The sequence below is a fragment of the Lepidochelys kempii genome, chromosome 3 (genome assembly GCF_965140285.1).
Source record: "Lepidochelys kempii isolate rLepKem1 chromosome 3, rLepKem1.hap1, whole genome shotgun sequence".
In the NCBI taxonomy this organism is placed as follows: Eukaryota; Metazoa; Chordata; order Testudines; family Cheloniidae; genus Lepidochelys; species Lepidochelys kempii.
In genome coordinates this window covers 151,605,087-151,631,264 of record NC_136382.1, presented here as the reverse complement: position 1 = coordinate 151,631,264, position 26,178 = coordinate 151,605,087, and the positions used below count along the sequence as shown (strand labels likewise).

General features: G+C 43.9%; 1 protein-coding gene across 1 annotated transcript in view; it reads right to left on the bottom strand.

Moving 5' to 3' along the window:
* Window positions 1-26,178, bottom strand: part of DNAH8 (dynein axonemal heavy chain 8) — a 583,322-nt gene that overhangs the window by 407,966 nt on the left and 149,178 nt on the right. Inside the window, exons 20-21 of the mRNA XM_078852248.1 lie at window positions 16,808-16,924; window positions 5,783-5,902 (exon numbers count right to left, since the gene is read on the bottom strand). Coding sequence (XP_078708374.1) covers window positions 5,783-5,902; window positions 16,808-16,924 — 237 coding nt within the window. The remainder of the gene's footprint in view (window positions 1-5,782; window positions 5,903-16,807; window positions 16,925-26,178) is intronic.

Here is a 26,178-nt window from a genome sequence, read left to right as displayed (position 1 = left end):
ACTATTTCTGGTGTTGACTCTTACTTGTAACCTTACTCCTGCAGAAACAGGCATGGCACATGATCTTATTAGCCACTCAAACATGGCAAACTTGTTCCAGTATTGAGGTGTTTAGGTCATTGCTTTTAGCTGTGTTTCTCTAGTCAGAAGCTTACAGGAGTGTTGCAAAATATAAGGTCCTGGCTGGCTAAGACAGACTCTTATTAGACAGAAGGCAAAAGGAGAAGGATAGGAAAGAGAAGATATAAGGTGTGGGGAAAGGACACACTGGGAGCAGACTGTGAGTTACAAAGTCTCACATGCCAAGTGTTGTTCAGAATTTAGTCAACATTAGTGAAGATGGCAATGTCATCTGGTTCCCCCTCTTTCTGGCCCAGTTTGGTCAGAATCAGAATGATAAAGGCACGACAATGTTAAGATGGTTCCAAAAGACGGGTGGGGGGTGGCAGATATAATGATAAAGATCACTCTTTCCCCATCCAGTGTAAGGCCCCATAGATCTAGGACCCAGGCTTATAGAGCTACAAGGCAGTTAACATCTCCAAGCTACTAACCAGCAGCAGCTGTACCCAATCTGTGTGCTACATCCCATGACTTGCTGTGGACAGAGATCATGGGAAGTTCCACTTCAAAGGTTTGGTGGGGAGCAGCCCCATGGCCCCTGATTGGCTCCCTGCCCTATATAAACCCAAGGGGCATTCCAGGAAGCATCCAGACAACAGAATGGAGCTTCTGTAGCTGCAATGACAGTTCCTATTCTATGTTCTTGAATTACTAGCTTAACATCAGCTTGTTTTAGGCTTCGCTTCAAGACTCAGACCCTGAAACCTGACTTCGACTCTGATGCTTGGTATAGACCCTGGTCTGGAACTGTGTATGGACCCCTCGGCTACTCCTAGCCTCAGGTTTGCCCCTGCTTTGACCCTTAGCCCTAACTGCCCTTATTGGGATTCTAACAGACAGCACTGTGGAGCCAGCTTTTCCCCCAAAGTCTCTTCCTGAGGATCCCAAACAGGTAGTAGATGGAACAGCCTATCCCCTCATTATTCTGTTCACAAGTGAAACCTAGTTTCCAACACACCAATTTTGATCCACTGATTACTGGTCTCACCTTTCTCTATAATTCTACTCTAAAGGACTCTACTGTAATTCAAGGACTGTGTTAAGATCTTTCCTGGTAAACAAGGGCTTGGCTAGCTGGTTCTTGCTCACATGCTCAGAGTCTAACTGAGCACCATGTGTGTGGTCAGGAAGGAATTTTCCTCCAGGTCAGATTTGCAGTGACCTGGGAGCGTGGGGGGTTGCCTCTCTCTGCAGCATGTGGGTGCAGGTCACCAGCCAGGATTATCTGGGTATCTCACTTAATCTCCCTGCCACTGCAAGCGCCGTGGGCACTGGTGCACCTCAGTACCTCCTATTATCTGCCTATGGCACGTAATAGTCTAGTCTCCTGTGGGTTGTATTACTTTGGTCTCATTTCAGTTGTTGAGATTAATACACAGGTATTAATACACAGGTGGCCTGTGATATACATAAGGTCAGACTAGATGATCTAATGGTCCCTTCTGCCCTTAAAGTATAAGGATATGCCCACACTGAAAACAAACAAACAAACAAAAAATTAGTGGATGTGAGTCTCAGTGCCTGGTCAACTGACTTGGGCTCACCGGGCTCATGCTACAGGGCTAAAAATAGCAATGTAGACATTCAGGCTCAGGTTAGAGCCCAGTCTCTAAGATCCATCTGCTCGCCAAAGACTAAATCTCCTAAATCATGGAATTTCTCCTGGGGCGGGTAAGTGTTTGCTGCTGTTGCATCCAGGACTGCTCCTATGAAATGTATTTTTTGAATGGGGACTAGAATCAATTTTCCTGGTTGATCCTTACTCCCAGGGAGACAAAAAAATTAAGCATCTGTTAAATGATGTTGACCACCCGTTGAGGAGCCAGTCACCAAGGTATGGATAAACTGACTTCTCACTTTCTTAGGTAGTCTGCTACTACAGGCATTTGTTGAATACTCTCATTACTATGCGTAATCCAAAAGTTTGTACTGGTAATGGGAATTGCTGACTTGAAACCTCAGATATCTTTTCTGTGGGCAGGATGGAAGTAGTACTATGAAAATATAAATCTTGAATATAGAGAACAGAGTACCAGTCCTGTGGATCCAGGGAAAGAATTATTGAAGCCTGAGTTACCTGGACTTGAGTCTGTGGATGAAGCCATTAAGCTGTCTCAAATCCAGAATTGGACACCAGACCCCCTATTTCTTTGGTATCAGAAAACAGGATTAAAACCATTCCCCTCTAAATTCTGATGGAACTACTTCTACTGCACCAAGAGCTAGAAGCTATCATACTTCCTGATATAGGATTCTTTTGTAGAGAGGCTCTCAAAAAGGGGAAAGAGGAGTGGGAGGTGAGAAAGGTGTGAAACTGAATGGAATATCCCAGTTCTGTTATCTCCAAAACCCAACCGTCTGTCGTTATGGTAATCCAAACCCCATGAAAATGAAAAAGGCAGTTCCCAAAAGGTAGGGAAATAACAGGTAGGTCTACTCAAAGTTGCACAGAACTCCTGAGTGACAAGTCAAATTTCCTGCCTTGAGGACATAGCTGGATGTGCAGATGACACAGAGAATGCTGATGGGTTTTCTCCTCTAGAACCTCTGAAGCTTTCTTGGAAAGCTAGAAGATTTGTGTTGCAGGTAATAAGATTCACTTGGATAAGAGTGGTGTCAAGCTGGCTTCCTCTTTGAAGCAGGAATATATACTCCCAATGATCTCAGACTTGCACAGGAGTCCTTCAAAGAATGTAAGGCCTCATCAGTCTTGGAACTGAATAAATTACATCTCTCAAAAGGCAAGTATCAAGGTTCCCTCCCCACTCTGAACTCTAGGGTACAGATGTGGGGACCTGCATGAAAACCCCCTAAGCTTATTTTTACCAACTTAGGTTAAAACTTCCCCAAGGTACAAACTATTTTACCTTTTGCCCTTGGACTTTATCTCTGCCACCACCAAGCGTCTAACAGATATATAACCGGGAAAGAGCCCGCTTGGAAATGTCTTTCCCCCCAAAATTCTCCCCAAACCCTACACCCCCTTTCCTGGGGAAGGCTTGATAAAAATCCTCACCAATTTGCATAGGTGAACACAGACCCAAACCCTTGGATCTTAAGAACAATGAAAAAGCAATCAGGTTCTTAAAAGAAGAATTTTAATAGAAGAAAAAGTAAAAGAATCACCTCTGTAAAATCAGGATGGTAAATACCTTACAGGGTAAGTAGATTCAAAACATAAAGAATCCCTCTAGGCAAAACCTTAAGTTACAAAAAGACACAAAAACAGGAATATCCATTCCATTCAGCACAGCCTATTTTCTCAGCCATTTAAACAAACAGAATCTAATGCATATCTAGAGAGATTACTTACTAAATTCTAAGACTCCATTCCTTTCTGTTCCCGGCAAAAGCATCACACAGACAGAGAGAGCCTTTGTTTCTCCCCCCGCTCCAGCTTTTGAAAGTATCTTGTCTCCTCATTGGTCATTTTGGTCAGGTGCCAGCGAGGTTATCCTAGCTTCTTAACCCTTTACAGGTGAAAGGGTTTTCCCTCCAGCCAGGAGGGATTTTAAAGATGTTTACCCTTCCCTTTATATTTATGACAGCAGGTCTTCCACCATAACCTGTATCTCCTAAGAATGCAGGAAGCTTGGAGCCAAATGATTGTACCATGGAGATCAACACGGCTATATCCAACACATCAAGAGCTGCCTGAAGGGAAGGATGTACTACTAGTTGACTTTCTGAAATTAAATATTCTTTCCTGCAGTCCTGTGGGACTTTAACAGTGAATTTGGAGATATTGTCATAGTTAAAATAGTCATATTTGCCCAATAATGCCTGCTAATTGGCAATTCTCATTTGCAGGTTTGGCTGAAAATTTAGTACTGAAGGCATCAGTACCATGTGCTTCAGTTCCACACGACTGGTACCTGGCAATTTTTTACACTCTGAGGAGACCAGTACGAAGGTTCAGTGTCCAAAGCTTGAGTGAGTTGCAAAGGGACCCTTTCTGGGCCTCGTGATATCCTTCTCCAAGGCCAAAGCGGGAGCTCTGTTTTTTTGAGAGTCTTGTGAGAGAGACTTAAGGGAAGAGATCTAGCTGTCAGAATTTTTCTTTATTCCCATGCACCGCGAGTCATTACCAATTGAGGAGGAAGCTTATTTTAATGACTTCCTGTCACTTCATCAGTGCAGTCCTTTGATGTGGAGCACTTTAGACAATTGCTCCAGATTTTCAGCCCCAGTGACTCCAGGGCTTGAGGATGGATGAATTGATTTCTCAATCAAAAACATCTTCTGGTGTGCTCCTCTAGCTTTTGGTGTTCTCTTTGAGAAAGACTTACAAATTGAGCACCTGTCAATGTGGCCTTCTCCTAGACATGGAAGGCACTTAGTGTGCCTATCCTTGAAAGGCATTAATGCCTCACAGAAAGGGGCTATTCTTAAATTTTCATGGGGCTGAGGTATCTATAGGTAAAATATAATTATTTTCAACTGCCTTTACTCTGTCCAGGATGGAATGAGGATGTTGCCATATCTCTTTCACCAACCTGTCCAGAACAGGGTTCAAAGGCACTGCAAATATATTCAGTGGAGGAACTACTTGACAGTGAATAAAGAAAAGCCAGTGACTCCAGTGATCCATTCTAGAAACTGAAGCCAGATATGCTTGTTGTCCTCTTACCATAAGGATATTTTCTGATCTATGAATACTTAGTGTCTTTTGTATTTTAAAAAAAAATCAGTTTTAATCATTCCAATTTGAGTGTGTCTCAATCTCAAGCAGGCCTGAAGAATGATACACCAATGTGGAGATAAGAGAGAGCCTTTACTGCCAGAGCTCATGCCAACACCAACTACACAGAAACCATCATTACAAGTAGCAGCAACACCAACTTTTTCACAGGCACCAAAATCTGAAGCATGGGTTTGCCATAAAGAAGGAATGGCAACATGAGGTTTAATGCAGTGAACTTCCAGTTAACAACTCAGGATTCTGCAGATCTAGCAAGGAAATAATCTGTACTGCTAAAATGCCTGAGCTGTAACTGCCTCATGCTACCATTTCTTCTATTATCTGCCTTCTTTTCTTCTCACATCTAACTACAGAACAGTAAAGAAAAAAAAGTAGAAGTAAAATTAGAATTGAGAACTGATAGGGGCTTTGTACTTTAAGAACAAGTAAAAAGACTAAAGGGAAAGTGATAAGTCTGGTTTTTTAAAACTTGATTGAAAGACTTTGCCCCTCTTTGTGTCTCAATAACTGAAATAATATTTAATGTAAGGATTCTACTGTAAGGTGGAGAAGACCAGACATATGACAAAAATAATTAAGTTGACAAAGCTAGTAGCTGTAGACCTCAATAAAAAATAGGTTTATGCATGCCATATACTAGTGATAGTTAAATAAATTCAAATTCTATGCAATATTGTAATCTCAGTAGATCAAAGACATAGACCAAGGACTATAACTATAAAAGAATATATTTACCTTTGCAAAACGGGCAAAGTTATTCAAAATGAAATATTTTAATCAGAAAGAAAATACAAGTATGGTTAAGACTTATTAAAAATAACAATATTCATTATTTTGTGTTGCTCCAGAGAGGGAAAATCCCTCTTCTAGATTAAAAAAAAGTATTATTTAATCATTATTTTCGAATGTACTCAAAACACAAGGATTCACAATCTTAGAATGTAAAATGATGTATACCTCATTACGTGCCAGCATATCCTCCATTTTGATAGGACCATCCTCTGGCAGGACAATTAAAACAGTATTTGATATGTCTTTCATTATTAAATCAATCTGCATTTCACATAAGTCATTAACCTAAAGAAAAGCAAAATGTAATTAACACTACATTTATACCTCTGAAGTGTTATGCACCATTATTATTTATATCATGCCATCAGTATACCCTGGGTTTTACAGACAAATACTGTCAGTTCCTTGCCCCCCCGAATCTACAATGTAAGGGCTGAGCCTACAAGGGGCTGAGTGCTCAGAAATGCTGAACTCCCTCTACTCCCATTGACTTTAATAAGAGCCAAATTAATACACAGCTTCTCTCAGGAGGTACTCAGCATCTTGCAGAATCAGGCATTAAATAAGACAATACAGCAAGGGATAATAATAAACTAAGGGTAAGAGAAGTATGGACAGCTACAACCCTGAAAGATAAACCTATCCTGGACAGTGTGAGGTTTGTGCTCCCTATCACAGTAACCAAAACAGCAATATCTACCTGAGTCTGCAGATAACCTGAAATAATAGTTCTGAAACATATGAACTCTCCCACAGATCTCAAGGAGGTTTTACTCTGAGACCCACTATTCTGGGAGGCCTGGCAAAACCACACCAAAGATTGATGTGTAGCAAGAGAAGAATACAATGGGCACAGACCACAGACCCAAACGGATACTTACTCCAACAGATGGGGTGTATTTGTGGGTGGGGTGCTGACATGCCTAATTCTCTAGGGGGCTGAGGGAAAAGTGCTCCTGGTGCTCCTGAGAAATGCTTTGAGGTCCACACATAGTGGGCTGATTGTCTGCTGAGGTTGCTGGCCAGGTCATTGCCCAGATAAGAGCTATAGCTGTCATCTACTGTTTCTAAAATCTTGAGGCTTCAAGGCAGAGAGGAGCTGACTATGCCCTCCTTTGCTATGTGACATGATATATGATAGTGGTGTTGTCTCTCAAGATTTGTGAAGAGAGAGGCCCAACATTTGATTTAAAAATACCTTCTAAATTAGACAGATTTCATGGAGCTCCGGGACATTTTTACAGAGGGATTCTTGGGAGTAGAGGTTTTCTGCAGCTCTATGTCTTTAAGAGTCCCAGATGAGCATCCCACATTACCCACATTACAGCTGACGGGGACCATGAAGGGTGATGGAAGACATCATGGAGTGGAATTGGATGGTGTAATCTTGTTTGCTTATTGAGAATCTGGTTGTGGTAATCCCTCTCAATGCAGCAAGGAAATAAAGAAAGGTACTTGTCAAAAAAGTAAGGCAGTCCACAGGAGATTCCTTATTAGCCCGTGTCTTAACAGAAACAGAAGAAGTGACCACAGAACTAAAAGTTAATGGTAGCTTAGGTACAAGTGATCATTACTTGATCACATGTGCAAGCAGAATAAAGTCCAGAACAATAATACATATACTTCGTATTATAATAAGGCTAATTTTATAAAGCTGTAAACAAATATAAACCAAATCACTTGGGAGAAAGAATTTAATCAGAAGAATAGGAATGATAATTGGGCATCAATTAAGAACACTTTACTAGATGCCCAAAAAGCCACAGTCCTACAACTGAGGAAGAAGGCTACTCTCATTAAAAAATCAATCTGGTTTAGAAGGGAAGTGAAGGCAGCCATATACAGAGATAGATATATTTGGAAGAAAGGGGAAGTTGATAGTAATTAATATAAATCACAGGTCAGGAATTACAGACAATTGATAAGGGAAGAAGAGGGACACAAGGAGAACTCTGTGGACAACAGAGTTAAGGACAAGGAGTTTTTAAAGGAATAGACTATAGAGTTATAACAAATTAAAAGTTCCTGACAATAGTATTGGTCCATTTCTGGATGGAAATGGTAGCAGTATCACTAACAACGCAGAAAAGGCAGAAGTGTTCATTAAATATTTCTGTTCTCTATTTGAGTAAACAGATGATATAATCTCATCAAATGATTATACTAACACTTTGTTCATTTCAGTAGTATCTCTGGAGAATGTTGAGCAGAAACTACTTAACTTAGACATTTTTAAATCAGCAGGGTCAGACAACTTGCAAGAGTTTTTAAAGAGCTGGCCAAGGTGCATGCTGGATTGTTAATGTTGATTTTCAATAAGTCTTAGAGCATTGGGGAAGTTCCAGAAGACTGAAAGAAAGCTACTGTTGTGTCAATTCTTAAAAAGGGTAAATGAGATGACCTAGGTAATTATACGCCATCTTAGCCAGATGTCGATCCTAGGCAAGATAATGGAGCTGCTGATATGGGACTTCATTAATAAAGAATTAAACAAGGCTAATGTAGTTAATTCAAATCAACATGCATTTGTGGAAAATAGATGTCACCAAACTAACTTGAATATCTTGATGAGATTACAAGTTTGATTGATAAAGATAAAAGTGTTGACATAATATACTTAGACTTCTGCAAGGCATCTGACTTGGTGATGCACAAAATTTTGATTAAAAAACTAGAATGATATAAAATTAACCTGGCACACATTAAATTGACTAAAAATTGACTAGCTGATAGGTCTCAAAATATAACTGTAAATGGGGAATCATCATCGAGCACGAATGTTTCTCATGGGGTCCCAAAGGGATTGGCCTTACGCTATTTAAAATTTTTATCAATGACCTGGAAGAAAACATATCATCAATGATAAAGTTTGCAAATGACACAAAAATTGAAGGAATGGTAAATAATGAAGAGGACAGGACACTGATTCAGTGTGATACAGACTGCTTAGTAAACTGAGCACAAGCAAACAATATGCATTTTAATATGGTTAAATGTAAATATATACATCTAGGAACAAAGCATTTGGGCCATACTTACAGGACTGGGGATTCTATCCTCAGAGGCAGTGACTCTGAAAAAGATTTGGGGACCACAGTCCCCTCTGGCCTTAAACTCTATGAATCTATGAATACTGTAGATGACTCCAGGACAAGATTGCAGTTCCTTGCACTTTGCACATCTGCCAGAAAGAGGAAGTCTTCCTTCAGGTCCAGAAGCGATACCAAAGATCTAATAAACCATCTAAGAAGCTGCAATACTCCAGGAAGAGACTTTCTTTATCATCTGAATCAGCATCTGCTGCATCAGGAAGGAAGCAGCTAGTTTGATGATCAGGTCAAGAATCATGGACCAGATCTTTCATAGAGTCATAGATTCCAAGATCTGAAGGGACCATTGTGATCATCTTGTCTAACTTGATGTATAACACAGGCCACGGAACTTCCCTAAATAATTCCGAGGGCATATCTTTTAGAAAAATATCCAATCTTGATCTACATGTTGTCAGTGATGGAGAATCCACCACAACCACTGATAAATTGTTGCAATGATTAATTACACATACTGTCAAAAAATTATGCCTAATTTTGAGTCTGAATTTGTCTAGCTTCAACTTCCATCCATTTAATCATGTTATACCTTTCTCTACTAGATTGAAGAGCCCATTATTAAATTTGTTCACCATGTAGATACTATGGCCTCACAATTCCACTGTAGTCAAGCAATCTTCCTGATGGTATTCTACCCAAAACCACATGCGAACAGAGAGGAACAGCCCTTTCACTCTTTGGATGTTAGATGGGCCCTACCTTTCTATATACAAAGGACCAAACCATTCCGCAGATCTAGTCAGCTGTTCATAGCGATAGCAGAGAGAATAAAGCATCTCCCCATCTTCACACAGAGAATCTCATCTTGGATTACTTCATGCATCTGAGCACGTTATAAACTCACAAACATCTTGCCTACAGCTAATCTGACAGCTCATTCGGCAAGATCTCAGGCCTCCTCCGCCGCCTTCCTAGTGCAAGTCCCTTTTTAGACATCTTCGGAGCAGCAACCTTGTTGTCGGTACACATGCAGTCTTGCAGTCAGCCTGTCCTTGAACACCAAACCCATCTCCTATACACCTACCTTGGAATGGACATGTGCAATCACTCGAAGAAGAAAAACAGATACTAACCTTTCCATAACTGTTGTTCTTCAAGATGTGTTGCACATATCCATTCCAAAACCCAGCCTCCGTCCCCTTTTATCAAAGGCAGTCAGTAAGAAGAAACTGAAGGGAAGTGGGGTTGGCAGAGCCCTTTATGCTGGCACCTTGAACACACGGCACAAGAGGGCCTTTGAGCAGACACAATGGATACCACTAGGAGAAAAATTCTGGCAACTGTGCTTGGAGCGCACACACATCTACATTGGAATGCACATGTGCAATACAACTCAAAGAACAAGAGCTATGAAAAGGTTAATAACCGTTTTTCCCCTAAATTCATGCTGGGTTCCCTTTCCCTTTTAATAAAACTTCTCTTTTGCTATCCACAGACTCAGTCCTTGTGAGCGGGGAAATATTGCTTATCAGAGGAACCTAGGGGTGGTGGTAAGTTTTCCCAAATTACTGGGTAGGGGCTCAAGCCAGTTCTGTTTTATATTGTTAAGAGGAAATCCTAGATCAGGGATCGGCAACCTTGTGGGCTGGGCCAGTTTGTCTACCTGCCACGTCTGCAGGTTCAGCCGATCACAGTTCCCAGTGGCCGCGGTTCGCCGCTCCAGGCCCATGGGGGCTGCAGGAAGCGGCGGCCAGCACATCCCTCGGCTCGTGCCACTTCCCGCAGCCCCCATTGGCCTGGAGCAGTGAACTGCGGCCAGTGGGAGCTGCAATCAGACGAACCTGCGGACACAGCAGGTAAACAAACCAGCCCGCCGGGACCTTACCCTGGAGGGCGGCAGGCCAAAGGTTGCCGATCCCTGCCCTAGATATTGAACCTGCCCCTTGTTGCTGCCAACTCCACCTGACAGAACGGTTACACTGCTATAGGTGTATGTATTTGGGAACCAAATGTGTAACTGATAAGGAATGCCCATAAATTTTCTGTAATTGATTAACTTAATAAATGACAAAATAGACAAGGCACATGTGGTATAGCAGGTGTGTTCTATAATCAATGTGTCAGCAAAACAATTAGGTATGGATTGATGTCTAAGCATTAAGACCTAATTGTGGTCACAGATGTGATAGTAGTGATAAATTAGTTACAAATATCATTGACTTATTGATTCAAAACAAGATGGAGCATGAGAAAGGATTTTTCTTTGTTTTGAACAGTATGCAACCAGGAACGCAACCCGGAGGCTCAGTGCATCATTACAACTGTCACCATGGCCCTAGCTGCAGAGTCCACCATTTCCAGGGAAGCTTGCAGTGCTGAACAAGAGCCAAGGCATCCCTCAGCCATGAGCAACAGACAGCTTGATGACAAAGTGGGAGATTGGACTGTGCTGTGTGTTAAGCAGAGTGGTAATCTGGGGTGGAACTGATCAGCTGGAGTGTTCTGTTTCTTTGGAAGCAGTGGATCTATGAATAATTTGAATGTCCAGTGGAACAGGGGCTGGACCCGCTTAGGAGAAGTTCAGAGGGCTCAGCAGTTGTAATCTGACCGTCACTAACATGTAGAGAAACAGCAGTGGGAAGTGCTTGTGTTAACCGTGGCCAGTGGAGTTGGAAAGATGACCTCCTGGCAGGCACAGACAAGGTTTTCTCATGCTAAGGGGGAGTGGTATGAATTGCCATGCAACTCTGGGTACCCCAGGAAACATCACAGATACCCGTATCCTAAACTTCAAGGAACCGAATGCCAACTTCTGTTTCTGCTTTTGAGGCCGGGACTCTGATTCTCTGGGCCTAAAAAGGACAGTCCCAGAGAAAGGGATCTTCTGAGGCCTCTTTTAGCTGATACATCCAAAGGAACACTTCGGGAAGGAGTCTTCGAAGACCTTCCCTCAGATGACTGAAGGGGCTCTGTCAAGGTTCCTTCCCCACTCTGAACTCTAGGGTACAGATGTGCGGACCTGCATGAAAACCTCCTAAGCTTACTTTTACCAGCTTAGGTTAAAACTTCCCCAAGGTACAAAATTATTTTACCCTTTGCCCTTGGTTTTCCACTGCCACCACCAAACTTTATCTGGGTTTACTGGGAAAACGTAGTTTGGACACGTCTTTCCCCCAAAAATCCTCCCAACCCTTGCACCCAACTTCCTGGGGAAGGTTTGGTAAAAATCCTCACCAATTTGCATAGGTGACCACAGACCCAAACCCTTGGATCTTAGAACAATGAAAAAGCATTCAGTTTTCTTACAAGAAGACTTTTAATAGAAGTAAAGGAATCACCTCTGTAAAATCAGGATGGTAGATATCTTACAGGGTAATTAGATTCAAAACATAGAGAATCCCTCTAGGCAAAACCTTAAGTTACAAAAAAGACACACAGACAGGAATAGTCATTCTATTCAGCACAGCTCTTTTCTCAGCCATTTAAAGAAATCATAATCTAACACATACCTAGCTAGATTACTTACTAAAAATTCTAAGACTCCATTCCTGTTCTGTCCCTGGCAAAAGCAGCATACAGACAGACACAGACCCTTTGTTTTTCTCCCTCCTCCCAGCTTTTGAAAGTATCTTGTCTCCTCATTGGTCATTTTGGTCAGGTGCCAGCGAGGTTACCTTTAGCTTCTTAACCCTTTACAGATGAGAGCATTTTTCCTCTGACCAGGAGGGATTTTAAAGGGGTTTACCCTTCCCTTTATATTTATGACAGGCTCTGACATTGATCTAAGGGCAGCCTCCATCTGGATATATTAGAGGCACTCCTCCCTCAGCTTCTTAGTTCTAGTCTTGAAGCTGCAACAGAGAGAGCACCTGTAACCTGGCCCTCACCCAAACACTTGCAGCAGTATGAATGAGGGTCACTAACAGGGAGAGGCTTTCTGCAGCCGATGAAAGTTTGAACTCTAGGGACTTTGGCATAGGTTTCTCAGTTCCAGGCAGGGTCTAGAGACCCACAATATTGGAAAAATCCCAAAAGAAAGGCCATATAAAAATAGAACTATAAAATGAATAAAGAAAAAAATAAAAGTCCAAAGACTTTTTAGCAGCACTAGGTAGATCAAGTATTTGTTCACAAGGAACACAAATGCTCTGACCACAGATGGAAAGAAGGAACTGAAAGAGGGACTCAGCCCTTTATATTCTCACTTGCAGCACAAGGAGCTTGGCAATGAGCAGTGCTGCCCTTATAGGTACCATCAGAGAAAACTCCCCAGCACTGGTCCTCAAGACACACAATCACCTACAGTGTAATGGACATATGCAAGCAATCAAAGAACACCCCAATTTAATGATGGTTCCCCAATATCAGCTACTTTCTAAGAGCTGTCAGTTAGCCAGTTCTTGATCTATTTAATGTGTGCTTTACTGATATTGTATAGTGCTAAATTTTAATAAGAATGTTGTGCAGTACTAAGTCAAATTCCTTACACAAGTCTAAGTATATTACATCTATGCACTTACTTTTATCAACCAAACTTGTAATCTCATCCAAAAAATGAAATCAGGATTATTTGACAAGACTTATTTTCCATATAATTATGTTGACTGGCAATAATTCTATTCCTATCCTTTAATTCTTTATCAATTTAAACCACCTCAGCTTTTTGATTTTTTTGTCCAGGACTGATGTCAGGCTACTATGAAGAGTCAGTCTTTAAACTGAAGAGTTCATGACCTTCACAAGGCAAGCCTTCCAAAGCTGAGATCTGTATTTCTCTGAGCAAGCCCAATGGACAGTTTTGCAGAAGGTCATTGAAACTCTGCAGCACTGCGGGGGAGCATCCCACAAGATTAAATACACAGAGATCAACCCAGACCACTGCTTTCTCTGTACACGTGGAGGGGGCAGTTGAGTCAAAAGTGCCCTATTACATAAAAAAACTGTTACTTACCTGTATGATAACTGCTGTTCTTTGAGATGTTAATGCAGATATGTATTACACTCTGCATGTGGTGCCAATCTCAGTACCACTGGTGATCCCCAGGAAGTCTCAACAACTTTTGAGAGAGATACTGAGAAGGCGGGGGAGAGGAGGAAGAGGTCTCCGAGCCCAAACCTGAGGAACCTTCAGAGTAGTCCATAGGCAATGAAGGAGCCACCCATCCAACAAACATCCAGCCTTATCCAAAGTCCTGCTCACAGGATGCATCAGTACTGACAACAGTAAAGCAGTTGGTGCTTTAACCACTAACACAGGCCTCATACTCACACTCAGTACTGAAGCAGACATTGGTGCCAAAGTCGAAGCTGGCACCGAACCCATAGATGCAGTGTGCTGGGATCATCATTAGCACGGAAGATAGTAGCTGTGTTGACAAGTCCCTCAGTACCGAAAAGGCAGGCGACCTCAACTCTGCACCCTGAATTGGAAGAGGCGCAAAAGAAGATTCCAATAATAACGGCAGGTCTGCAACCAATCCAGACAGCACCAAGGACACTAAAGAAGCCTCCACAGCTGAACATTCCTCAGTTAGTGGAGGATCAGGAACAGCCAGGCAAAGAAAGTCCATTGCTGCCTGATACACCACTGGTGTGGAAACAGTCAGTGCTGACACTGAAATTGTTGGTACTGGACTCAGAGGAAGCCCCATGGATGGTACCTGAGTCAATGGTAGAGTCCAGTTGCTCTCATCTCGGCACTGGAGAGCAAATAGCCCTGCTCTATCGTGCATCCGGGATGAATCACAATGTAGATCTGCACTCCTCTTGGAAGGGGAGGAGGAATCTCTCTGAGTTCTGGAATAGCCCCAGTCCATTTTGTGATAAATTTTTCTAGGAGGACCAGAGGAAGAACTGTCTCTTTTTTTCTGTGGGGGAGAAGAATATGAATTTGGCCTAACAGCAGCCTGTGCCAGCTCAGATGCCCTCTGAGGGGCCTGACAATCTGTGAAGGTCCCCAGTGCTGAAAAGGGCCTCATGGTCTGTTCCTGAGGGTGCTGCTTCAAATAAAAGTCTCTGTCCACCTGCATTCTCTTTTTGAATGACTTGCAGATGAAGGACCTTTCTTTAATGGGCCCTTCCCGAAGGCACAATAAACACTGAGTGTGCGGTTCTCATTATTAGAGCTAACTACCCCACATGATGGGCAGTGTTCAAATGCTGGCGAGGGCATCACACCAGGCAAAATCCTATCCAACCATTTTTAATAAAACTAAACCTATAGGCACCACTAAACTAACTACAATTAACAACTACACCTCTACCCCGATATAACGTGGTCCTTGGGAGCCAAAAAATCTTACCGTGTTAGGTGAAACCACGTTATATTGAACTTGCTTTGGCCTCGAGAATTTCCTTTATTAATAGTCACTTCCCGACCTCTGACTGACCCCTCAGAACCCCCGACCCATCCAACACTCCCCCACACTCCCTGACCCCTCTCAACACCCCCGCCCCCTGACAGGCCCCCAGGGACTCCCACGCTCTATTCAATGCCCCTGTTCCCTGTCCTCTGACCACCCCCTGAGACCCTCTGCCCCTTATCCAACCCCTCGGCCCTAGCCCGGCGCCGCTCAGAGCAGCGTGTCGGAGCCAGACATGCTGATCTGCCGGAGCACACAGCCCCGCCCCCCAAAGCACTGCTTTACCACGTTATATCCAAATTCGTGTTATATCGGGTCGCGTTATATCGGGCTAGAGGTGTATATACAAAAAAACTCTGTGAAACAGCATAAGGTAAGAAGCACACTGAGCATTCCAACTCTAGCCCTGGGCAGTGAGAAGGAACAGAGGAGGGTTGGGGCAGTGCTGCTCTTAAATAGCCAGAGGAGGGGCTAGGTGGCCAGAAGACATGAGTGTCACCCCTACAAGTATTGTTAAGCAAAATTCTCTGGCTTCTGTGCACTGGGCATACACACACCTGAGTGGAATACACATCTGCAACTACTTGAAGAACTGATAGTGTCATGTGATTTTGCACACTCTCCCACTTGAACTGACTTCTTTTCTATAATGGAAGGCCAATGAATAGAGTTGTTGGAGAGGGGGAAGCTTCAATAGCTGCTGGAATACAACTGGGACATTCAGGCTTCCCAAGTTGTTCTTAATGGCTTAGACCAAAAGTTGGAATTCCTGAACCTTAGGCAAAGTTATCAAAGCAATTCTCAGCATGGAGAAAAAGGATTTGGAGAAGAAAGGATTCCAGAAGGAGAGCTGAAGATACTTCTCATTCACCAATGGAGGCAATGACTGGGGGTCATGCAGTATTGGCCACGTTCAGCAGGAGGAACCTAGAAAAGGCTGGGGAGGATTATGCAGTTGCCTCGGTAGACAGGCACGGTTACCCCAGTAGTGGTCTGAGAAATAAGAAATACTTACCTTGCTCTTCAGACCAGAAGGGGAGGGCACTGACAAAAATTAGAGACCCTTTCTGACAAGAAATCAGAGTGCTAGTCACAAACAATGGTGAGACCTAATACAAACTCAACTTGAAGAAAAGAGGTTAAAATCTAGGGTTTAAAGGTGGTAGCAAGGGTGTAAATATGGAGAAACTACCAGGGCCTTATCATTCTTCCAAAAGAAATGCATGTGAACAACAATATTTGCTTTAAAAAAACAGAGACATATTTCAATGTTGCAAAACGTTATCACTAAAAGTTATTAAGAATTTAATGTTAATCTTAACTAAGGCCTGGTCTACACTGGAGGGAAGGGGGGGGCCCGACCTAAGTTGCGCGACTTCCACTACGTGAATAACATAGCTGAAGTCAACATACTTAGATCTACTTACCACGTTGTCTTCACTGCGGTATGTCGGTGGCTGAGGCTCTCCCATCGACTCTGCCTGCACCTCTCGCCCTGGTGGAGTACCGGAGTTGACGGGAGAGCGGTCAGCGGTTAATTTATCACGTCTAGACTAGACATGATAAATCGACCCCTGCTGGATGGATCGCTGCCCATCGATCCAGTGGTAATGTAGACAAGCCTTAAGAAGTTTCTTACATGTGAATAGAAGTCAAATCATTAATTGAGTTTAAAGCACAAGTTATTTTTTGCTGTGAAATACTCTAAAATCAAATGAAAGTGTATTTGAAATTTCTTCAAAAAATGTCATTTTAATTAATTTGGCAAATATGCATACCTTTTTCAAAAGCTGCTTAAACATATTCATAACTTCATCAACTTCTTGAAAAAAACTGTCCAATGTCAGAGATGACCAAGTTAATATAGTAAGTCCTTGTCTCAACACAGATTCTACCTAAACAAACAAACAAAACAAAACAAAAATGATGATAACTAAATATAGAAAAAAATAAATGTTAGGAATATAACATACAAACAGGACTGATGATTATAAAAATGAACAATGGTCCTGTGCTCATTACTGAAAGAAACAGATTCTGTTAGTTTGCATCTATGTTTTGTTTCTGCAGTTTTCCTTGAAGTGATTTACTCGATGTTTATTTAGGTTTTTATGTGTACCACAGCCATATTCACCACTATGCTGACAATTCTCAAATGTACCTGCCAACCACTGACCTCTCTCTTCCTGTCCAGTCTCAAATCTCTTGCTGGTCCTCTAACATTTCCTCATGGATGTTATTTCCTTTAACTAAAACAAAACATGAACTGTCCACGTTTTCTCCTAAACCCTGTTCTTTGCTGCACTTCTCCATCACTGTGATCAGATTGACATCACATCTCTGGAGCTCATATGAATCAGTATTTTTGACTCTTCCCTTTCCTTTTTTCATCACATCCACTTTCTCACTAAATCTTGTTGTTGCACTCCCTATACTATTTCTAAAATCCTCGCTTTCCTTACCAGCCATATCTTTATTTTTTGCCTAAAGTAACCTCAGACTTTCATATCAATCAGGTCATTCAGCTGTCAGTTTTCATTCTAAATTTCATCTGATTAGGGAAGATGCTGCTCTTCACACCTGGGATGTCAGGAGAGTGTTCGATTTCTATTTGGAAAGGACTAAAGCCTTGAGGGCTGTTTGTCTCTTTCATGGCCAGAATTAAAGTGGCCCCTGTTTTGACCCAAAGGCTCTCCTGAAATGGGTTTGCGGTTGTATCCCCTCTTACCACAACACTGCTAATGTTCAGCCCCCTCCTATGGTTATAGCTAAGGCTATGTTTTATTCACAGGTATTTTTAGTAAAAAAGTCATGGACAGGACACGGGTCTTAAACAAAAATTCACAGGCCCATGACCTGTCCATGACTTTTGCTAAAAATATCCGCCGTGACTAAAACTTGGGTCGTGGGTGCTCTGGGGGGGCAATCTGGGGGCACCGCGGGTGCTGGGGGAGGTGACCCGGGACCCCCGCTGGTACTGGGGTAGGGAGGATTGAAGGGGCTGGCAGGGGCTTTCTACCCGGCTCCATGTCCCTGAAGCTTCTAGGCGGCAGAGGCAAGAGCCAGGACAGGAGCTCTTCCGCTGCTCCCGCCACAAGTGCTGCTTGCCGCAGCTCCCATTGGCCAGGAAATGCAGCCAATGGGAGCTGTGGGGGTGGGGTCTGTAGGCACCAGCAGAATGCAGCGCGGAGACCCGCCCCCCCTCCTCGAAGCTGCAGGCCCCCCCCGACAGGTAAGCACACCCCCCGAATCCCTGCTTCTAGCCCCCTCCCACACACCCAAACTTCTGCTGCTGGCCCAGGGCCTGCCCAAGCCGGACAGCCCCTGCACCAGCACTAGCCGCTGCAGAAGTCACAGAGGTCATGGAAAGTCACAGAATCCGTGACTTCCATGATGTCCATGACAGACTTGCAGCCTTAGTTATAGTGCTGTAGCGGGGCAGTCACCCTGCTCTGATTTACAAGGAGTTAAAAGCCAGCCCTTGGAGAGGACTCAGAGCCAATCAGAGAAGGCTGGGAGGCAGTCAATCACGGTCAGGCTGGGCCCTATAAAAGGGCTGCACGGCCGGAAGGCAGTCAGTCTTTCTCCAACCTTGGAGAGAGATGGACCTGGTTGCCTGAAAGAGGAAAAGGGTTCCTTGGACAGTGTAGTGCTGGGGAAGGACAGGAGGAGCTGTGGGAGCTCCAGCCTGGCAAACCCCCAGGCAGAGGCCTTGCTGTCAGGGCCGGAAGAGGTATTAGGGCTGTGGGGAGGCAGCCAGAGGAGGAACAGGCAACAGGTTCAACCTCCTTGCTGATGATGAGTGGCCACTTCAGACTGCGGTTTGCTCCTGAAGTAAGGGGCTAGATGAAGACTGGCAGTGGGTCTCTGAGGCGAGGTGGGCGTAGGGGAGGATCCCTTAGTGTTGGGGTACTGCCGCGGGGCAGTACCTGAGAAGGGGCATCGCAGGCCAGGAGGGACGTGGGGCCTGAGATATAGTGGGTGAAGATTCATAATGGAAAGACAAATAGCGACAGCAGGAGAGATGCCGGCCAGAAGGAGACGCTCCAAGGCTAGGATGAGCTAATTCCTGGAAGCACCATGGCGATGACAGCATGACCTGTTACAAGTGCATTCTACTAAATCACAATCTACTTCCATAGCCCTGATGACACTGCGAGACATCCACTGAAGAAATATGCAAAGCTATCACGTGGGGTTTGGTCCATACCTTCTTAAAATATTATGCTGTAGTACATGCCTCTAGAGCAGTCACCCCCTTTGGTACTGCAGTTCTACAAGCAGTCTTAGACAGGACTCAAAAGCACCCACTTTCTTTGGGGAGTATTACTTCAAAGTGGAGCGCCCATGAAGACATTATTCACAGAATGAGAATTTAATTATCCTGTACAGTAACTGGAGTTCTTTGAGACGTTAGTCCCACATAAGGTGTTCCACTATCCATCCTCCTTCCCTTCTACTCTGGAGTCTTTGTCTTGATGGACTTCACAGTAGAGAAGGAACTGATTCATCCAACACAGCCCTATACACCCTTGGTATAAGGCACAAGTATAGCTAGGGTGCATGTTGGACCAAACAGGCACTGCTACCAAAAGTCTCTGATCAATGGTGCACAGGGTGCACTTTTACCAGAAGTGGAGCACCTGTAGGGACATTACTCAAAAAAGAACAAGAATTTCTGCTATATGCTGGGATGCTAATCGGTTTGAGGAGAAAGACCTGGATGTATTAGTCGATCACAGGATGACTATGAACCACCAATGTGATGTGGTTGTGAAAAAGACAAATGCAATCCTGGGATATATGAGATGAGATATTTCCAATGAAATAGTAAAGTATTAATGTCATTGTACAAGGCACTAATAAGTCCTCATCTGGAATATTTTGTACAATGTGGTCACCCATATTCAAGAAAGATGAATTCAATCTGGAATAGGTTCAGAGGAGGGCTTCTAGGGTGATCAGGAGAGTGGAGAGACCTATCTTATCATAGGAGACTGAAAGAGCTTGGCTTGTTTAGTCTAGCAAAATGAAGGCAGTGAGGAGATAAAGAAGTTACTCACCTTGTGCAGTAACAATGGTTCTTCGAGATGTGTGCCCCTATGGGTGCTCCAACGTAGGTGTGTCTGTGTCCCTGCGCTGCTGATCACAGACACTTTGGTAGCAGTGTCTATTGGGCCCGCACATGCGCTGTCTTTCCTTGTGCTGCGCCACAACGCTAGTTGGTGCACACAGGCTAACTGTCCTCAGTTCCTTCCCTATCGCAGGGTCATAACAAGAACTCCAAAGCAGAGGGGAAGAGGGCAGGTTGTAGAGTACTCATAGGGACACACATCTCAAAGAAGAAGAAGTTACTCACCTTGTGCAGTAATAATGGTTCTTTGAGATGCGTGTCCCTGTGGGTGCTCCACTTTAGGCGTCGGTGCATTCCTGCACCGGAGATCAGAGATTTTAGGTAGCAGTGCTCGGTCCGAGAGTGCACATGCAGTAGCTGTCTCGCAGTGTCATTGGCGCCTCTTGCAGTGCACGCATGACCTGACCCCCTCAGTTCCTTCTCTACTGCGAAGTCTGATAGCAAAAACTCTGAAGTAGAGGGAAGGAGGGTGGGTAATGGAGCACACACAGGGACACACATCTTGAAGAACCATTGTTACTGCACAAGGTGAGTAACTTCTTCTTCAAGTAGTATCCCTGTGGATACTCCACTTTAGGTGTCTGTAGAGCAGTGCCCTACTGTGGATAGTAGGGGCTTTGGAGTTATGTGTGTAGTGGTCAAGAGCACGGTAAGGCCAATTATGGTATCTGACATAGCACTTCGGGGATTGCATCATGTTTAGCAAAGGTGTGCTTGGATGCCCAGGTGGCAACTCTACATATCTCTATTAAGGGGACATTCTTAAGGAAGGTTATTGAGGTAGCATATCACATGTAGAATGAGATCTGAAGCCTGAGGGAGGTTCTTTATTGTGTAGTTGGTAACAGGTTTGAATACAGGTGGAGATCCATTTAGATAGTCTCTGGGTCGATACAACACGACCCTTAGATCGTTCTGTTGTGGAGATAAACGGTCTTGGTGATTTACAGAATGGTTTGGTTCTGTCTAAATAGAGCGCTATGGCTCGCCTGACATCAAGTGTGTGCAGGTCAGCCTCTTGTGAATCCCTGTGTGGTTTAAGGTAAAACGTGGGTAAGCGTATAGTTTGGTTTACGTGGAAGGATGTAGCTATTGTCGGCAAAAAAATTTGGGTGTGGTCATAGCATGATTTTCTCCTTAGTTGTAGGGAGGTTCAGCCATCAGTGCCCATATTTCATTCACCCTTCTGGCTGATGTGATGGCCACCAGAAACATGACCTTCATTGACATATGTAGGAGAGAGCAGGTCGCTAATGGGTCAAAGAGTGGTCTGGTCAGGCATTTGAGTACATGATTCAAGTCCCACGGTGGTGTAGGTTGTTAAACTTCCTGATACATGTTCTGTATACCCACTAGGAAATGTCTCATGATTGGGTGAGCAAAGACTGATGCCCCCCTACCTTATTGTGAAAAGCCATAATGGCCACTAGATGTACTTTGATTGAGTTTATGGTTAAGCCCAATTGTTTCAGTTCTAGTATATAGTCTAATATAGTCGGTAGAGGTGCCATGACTGCATGTCTTTTTTTGTTGGCACCGTATCGAGAATCTCTTCCTCTTCTGGAGGTAAGTATTTCTATTGGTAGATTGTCTTCTGTTTAGCAATACTTTTTTTGAACAGTCTAGTTCTCCATGTTGAAACCACGTAGGACCCATGCTTTGAGGTGGAGCTTCTCTGGATTCGGATGGAGTGTTCGGCCCTTGTTCTCTGACAGAAGTTCCGTCCACAAGGGAAGCATTTGTGGAGCACACACTGCCAGGCGCGACATGTAAGGGAACCTAGTCTGTCTGGGCCAGGTGGGGACAATCAGGATGATGTGTGCTCCGTTGGTCCATATCTTGTGAATGGCTCGCAAGATTAGGGGTATCGGTGGGAATGCATACAGTTTGTTGCTGATGCAAATAGATCTATTGATGGGTAGCCCCATTTCTGAAATATCATTTTGAGGATACTGTCACGTATTTCCCATTCGTGTTCCTCTGAGAAGTGTCTGCTTAGTGTGCCCACTGTTGTATTCTGGCATCCCGGTAGGTAAGATGCCGTGATGTTTATGTTGTTGCAGATACAACAACTCCACAATTTCAGGGCTTCTGTGCCTAGAGTGCAAGAGCGAGCTCCTCCTTGTCGATTGATATAAAACATGCATGCAATGTTGTTGGTTAGTATGCAAATTGATTTGTTTTGTATGACTGGCAGGAAATGACGGCATGAGTTGTGTACTGCTCAGAGCTCTAGGAGGTTGATGTGAAGTGGTCACTGACCACTTGCCTGTGTGATGTGGTGGTCCAAATGAGAGCCCCAACCTATCAGGGACATGTCCGTTGTGATAGAGAGTGATGGAGGGTCCTGTTGAAAGGGGATCCCTGTGAAGACATTTTCTGATTTCATCCATCAGTGTAGTGACATGATGGCCTTGTTTTCTGGGCATATACACAGTGCTCAGCCAGCCCTGAAGACAGCGCATATGGAATCTTGCATGCCTTTAGACGAACGTTGTGACTACCATATGCCCCAGGAGCTGAAGGCAAGTCCTCACTGAGGTTTGTGGACTGGTGGTGATCATGGAAATGTGTGTGTTCATTGTCATAAACCTGTGGTTTGGTAGTATTGCTTTGGCTTGTACGCAGTTGAGGTAGGTTCCAATGAACTCCAGGTGTTGTGTCGGGGTTAGAGTTGATTTCTTTGTTAGAGAGTTCTTATCTGCAACCCTCATTTGTGGAATAGCTCTATGGTTGTTTGTACCATGTGTGTCGCCTCTTCCCGGGTCATACCTTTCAGTAGGCAGTCATCTAAATACGGGAAGATCATCACTCCTCTGCGACTTAAGTGTGCCGCTACTACCACGAGTGTTTTTGAAAAAACTCAAGGGGCAGTGGAGACACCAAAGGGTAGGACTCAGTATTGGTAGTGGTTGGATCCTAGCATGAATTGTCTGTGGGCCGGTTGTATGGTGATATGAAAATATGTGTCTTGAAGATCGAGGGTTGAAAATCAGTCCCTGCAGTCTGGTGCTGGTATTATTGTGACCATTTTGAACCTGTGGTTGCATATTAATTTATTTAGCTTCCTAAGATCTAAGATGGGTCTACATCCACCGCTTTTCTTTTTGGTGAGGAAATAATTTGAGTACAAACCCTTCCCTTTGTTTTGATTTGGAACTCGTTTCACAACACCCAGGTGTAGGAGGTGGTCCACTTCCTGTTGTAGGAGGTGCTTGTGAGAGGGGTCCCTGAAGAGGGATGGAGAGGAAGGAGATGGCATAACCAGATCTTATGATCTCCATTGGTCCGTTGTTATAGCTGCCCAAGCGTGGCAGAATGGGCATAAGCGGTGGCCAAAAGTTTGGGTAGGAGCGCTATAGTTTGGGGGAGGTCATTCAGACCTTCAACCAAGACTTCAAAATTGATACTTGGTTGTCAATGGTAGAGAAGATGAGGCCTGATGTTACAGGGCTCTATGACTTTGAGGGCATTGTTTATTCCGGCTGTGGTCAAAATGCCACTGGTTGTTGGTGGTGGAAAGATGTGTTTCTTGTTTTTTGATATGGTGTGTATCAGCATCATTTATTAGGTGGGGTGTATATGCCTAAGGTACATAATGTGGCCCCAGAGTCTTTCATTGTATGTATGATCTCATCTGTTTTAGAGGAAAAGAGTCTTTCACCTAAAGTGGAGCACCCACAGGGATGCTACTTGAAGAAGAACCATTGTTACTGCACAAGGTGAGTAACTACTTCTTCTTCTCCTTCTTTGAGTAGTGTGTCTATGGGTGCTCCACTGTAGGTAACTTCTGAGCAGCATCCCTTTTGGAGGGTGGGGACTTCAGAGTTGGGTCAATTACAAATGACAGTACTGTGGAGCTGAAGATAGCATTGGTGGTGGAGTCCCCAGTGATTGCGCAGTGTTCTGCAAAAGTGTGGGCTGATGCCCATGCACCACTCTGCAGATCTCTGAGATAGGGACAACCTTGAAAAAAGCGACAGATGAGGAGACTGATCTTGTGGAGTTTGTATGGATCAAATCTGGAGGGGTCAATTTGCAAATGTCATAGCACTGTCTGATCCAATTCAAGACTCACTTAGAGAGTCTTTGGGCTGATATTGGTGAGCCCTTGGATCTATCCGCCACAGAGAGGAAAAATCTAGGGGATTTTCTGAAGGCCTTTGTCTTATCAAGGAAGAAGGCCAGGGTTCTCCTAACATCTAGGGTATGTAGTATAGCCTTCCTATTGTCTTGGTGAAGCTTGGAGTAGAAGACTGGAAGGTGAATTGACTGTTTCATTAGAAATGGGGAGGTTACCTTAGGGATGAATTTTGGATGCAGCCTGAGTGTAACCTTGTTTGGAAAGAATACTGCATAAGAAGGATGCCCCATCAGAGCTGCTATCTCCCCTATTCTTCTTGCCAAGGTGATTGGTATCAGGAAGGCTGTTTTTACTTGTAGGTATGCTAATGAACAGGTGGCCATGGATTCAAAGGGGGTTCTAATCCACCCTTTCAGAACCAAGTTTAGGTCCCACATGGAGGTAGGAAGTCGAGGTGAGGAAAAAGGATTATTATACCCTTAAGGAACCCTTTTGTGGTTGGATGTAACAGCACCGTGTATCCCTCTGAGTTGGTGAAAGGCTGTGATAGCTGCTAGATGGACCCTAAGAGTGTTTAGGGATAATCCCAATTTTTATAAAGCACAGGGCATATTCCAGAATACGTGGAAGAATTATTGATGTTGGAGAGATTTATTGGGATGTAGACCAAATCTGAAACCTGGACAATTTCTGCAGGTAAAGTATGTTGTGTGGATAACTTTCTACTGTGTAATAGGACCTCTTCTACTTCCTTTGAGCATAAATTTTCTAGTGCTGGAACCATGCAGGAACCATGCTTTGAGGCAGAGCATCCCTAAATTGGGATGTAGGGTACGCCTATCAGCCTGTGAAAGGAGTTGCGGAAGAGTCGAAAGAGAGATCGTCAGGCATGTCGCAAGCTGTGTCGGATAAGGGTACTTGGCCAAGTAGGAGCGATCAGATGACGTGAGCTCCATCCCTTTTTATTTTTAGCAGAGCCTTCAGCAAAGGAGGAAACAGATGAAAGATGTAAAAAAGGTCTTTGTCCCAGGGGAGAAGAGCATCACCCAGATAGCACTGGAACAGTAGCACAGACACTTCTTGTTCTGGTAAGTGATGAACAGGCCTATGGACAGTGTTCCCCATCATGTGAACAGAGTGTGGAGTACTGACAGGTGAATCTCCCACTGATGGTCATGCAGGAATTTGCGACTGAGGTTGTCTACTGTAGAGTTCTGCATGCCAGGGAGGTAAGCTGCTGACAAAATGACGTTGTGAGAGATGCACCAATTCCATAGCCTCATTGCTTCCACACACATGGAGGGCGGCTTCCTATGCCCCAGCGTTTGATGTAGTACATGTAGGCTATGTTGTCTGTTAGGATCTTTGTATGTGATGCTGCTATCAGCAGGAAGAAATGGGCATAGCCATTCCTGGCCACCCTCAGTTCAAGGAGATCCATGTGTAGAGATATCTCTGTAAGTGACCATTTGCCTTAGTAGTGAGGCTGTTTAAGTGCATGATCCACCTTATGAGTGATGCGTCAGTAGTAAGGAGCAACAATGGTGACGTGCACAAGAAGGGTATCCCTTTGCACATAGTGGCTGGGTCCTTCCACCAGCCTAAGGATGCATCCGATGAAGTGAGCTGTAGCTCACGAAAGCTTATGCTCAAATAAATTGGTTAGTCTCTAAGGTGCCATTAGTACTCTTTTTCTTTTTGCAAATACAGACTAACACGGCTGCTACTCTGAAACCTCTAAGGAGTTGTTGATCCTGGTAGATAGTGACAGAGGTTTCTCCACCCTGTCCCTGTTCAGTCTAAACTGAACTGAACCATAGTTGGAGGTATCACATGTGGAGTCTGGCATATGGTATCACGGTCGTGCCCACCACCATATGCCCCAACAGTTGGAGACAGCAGCGTCTATCTGGTATTTGCGGACTATGCTG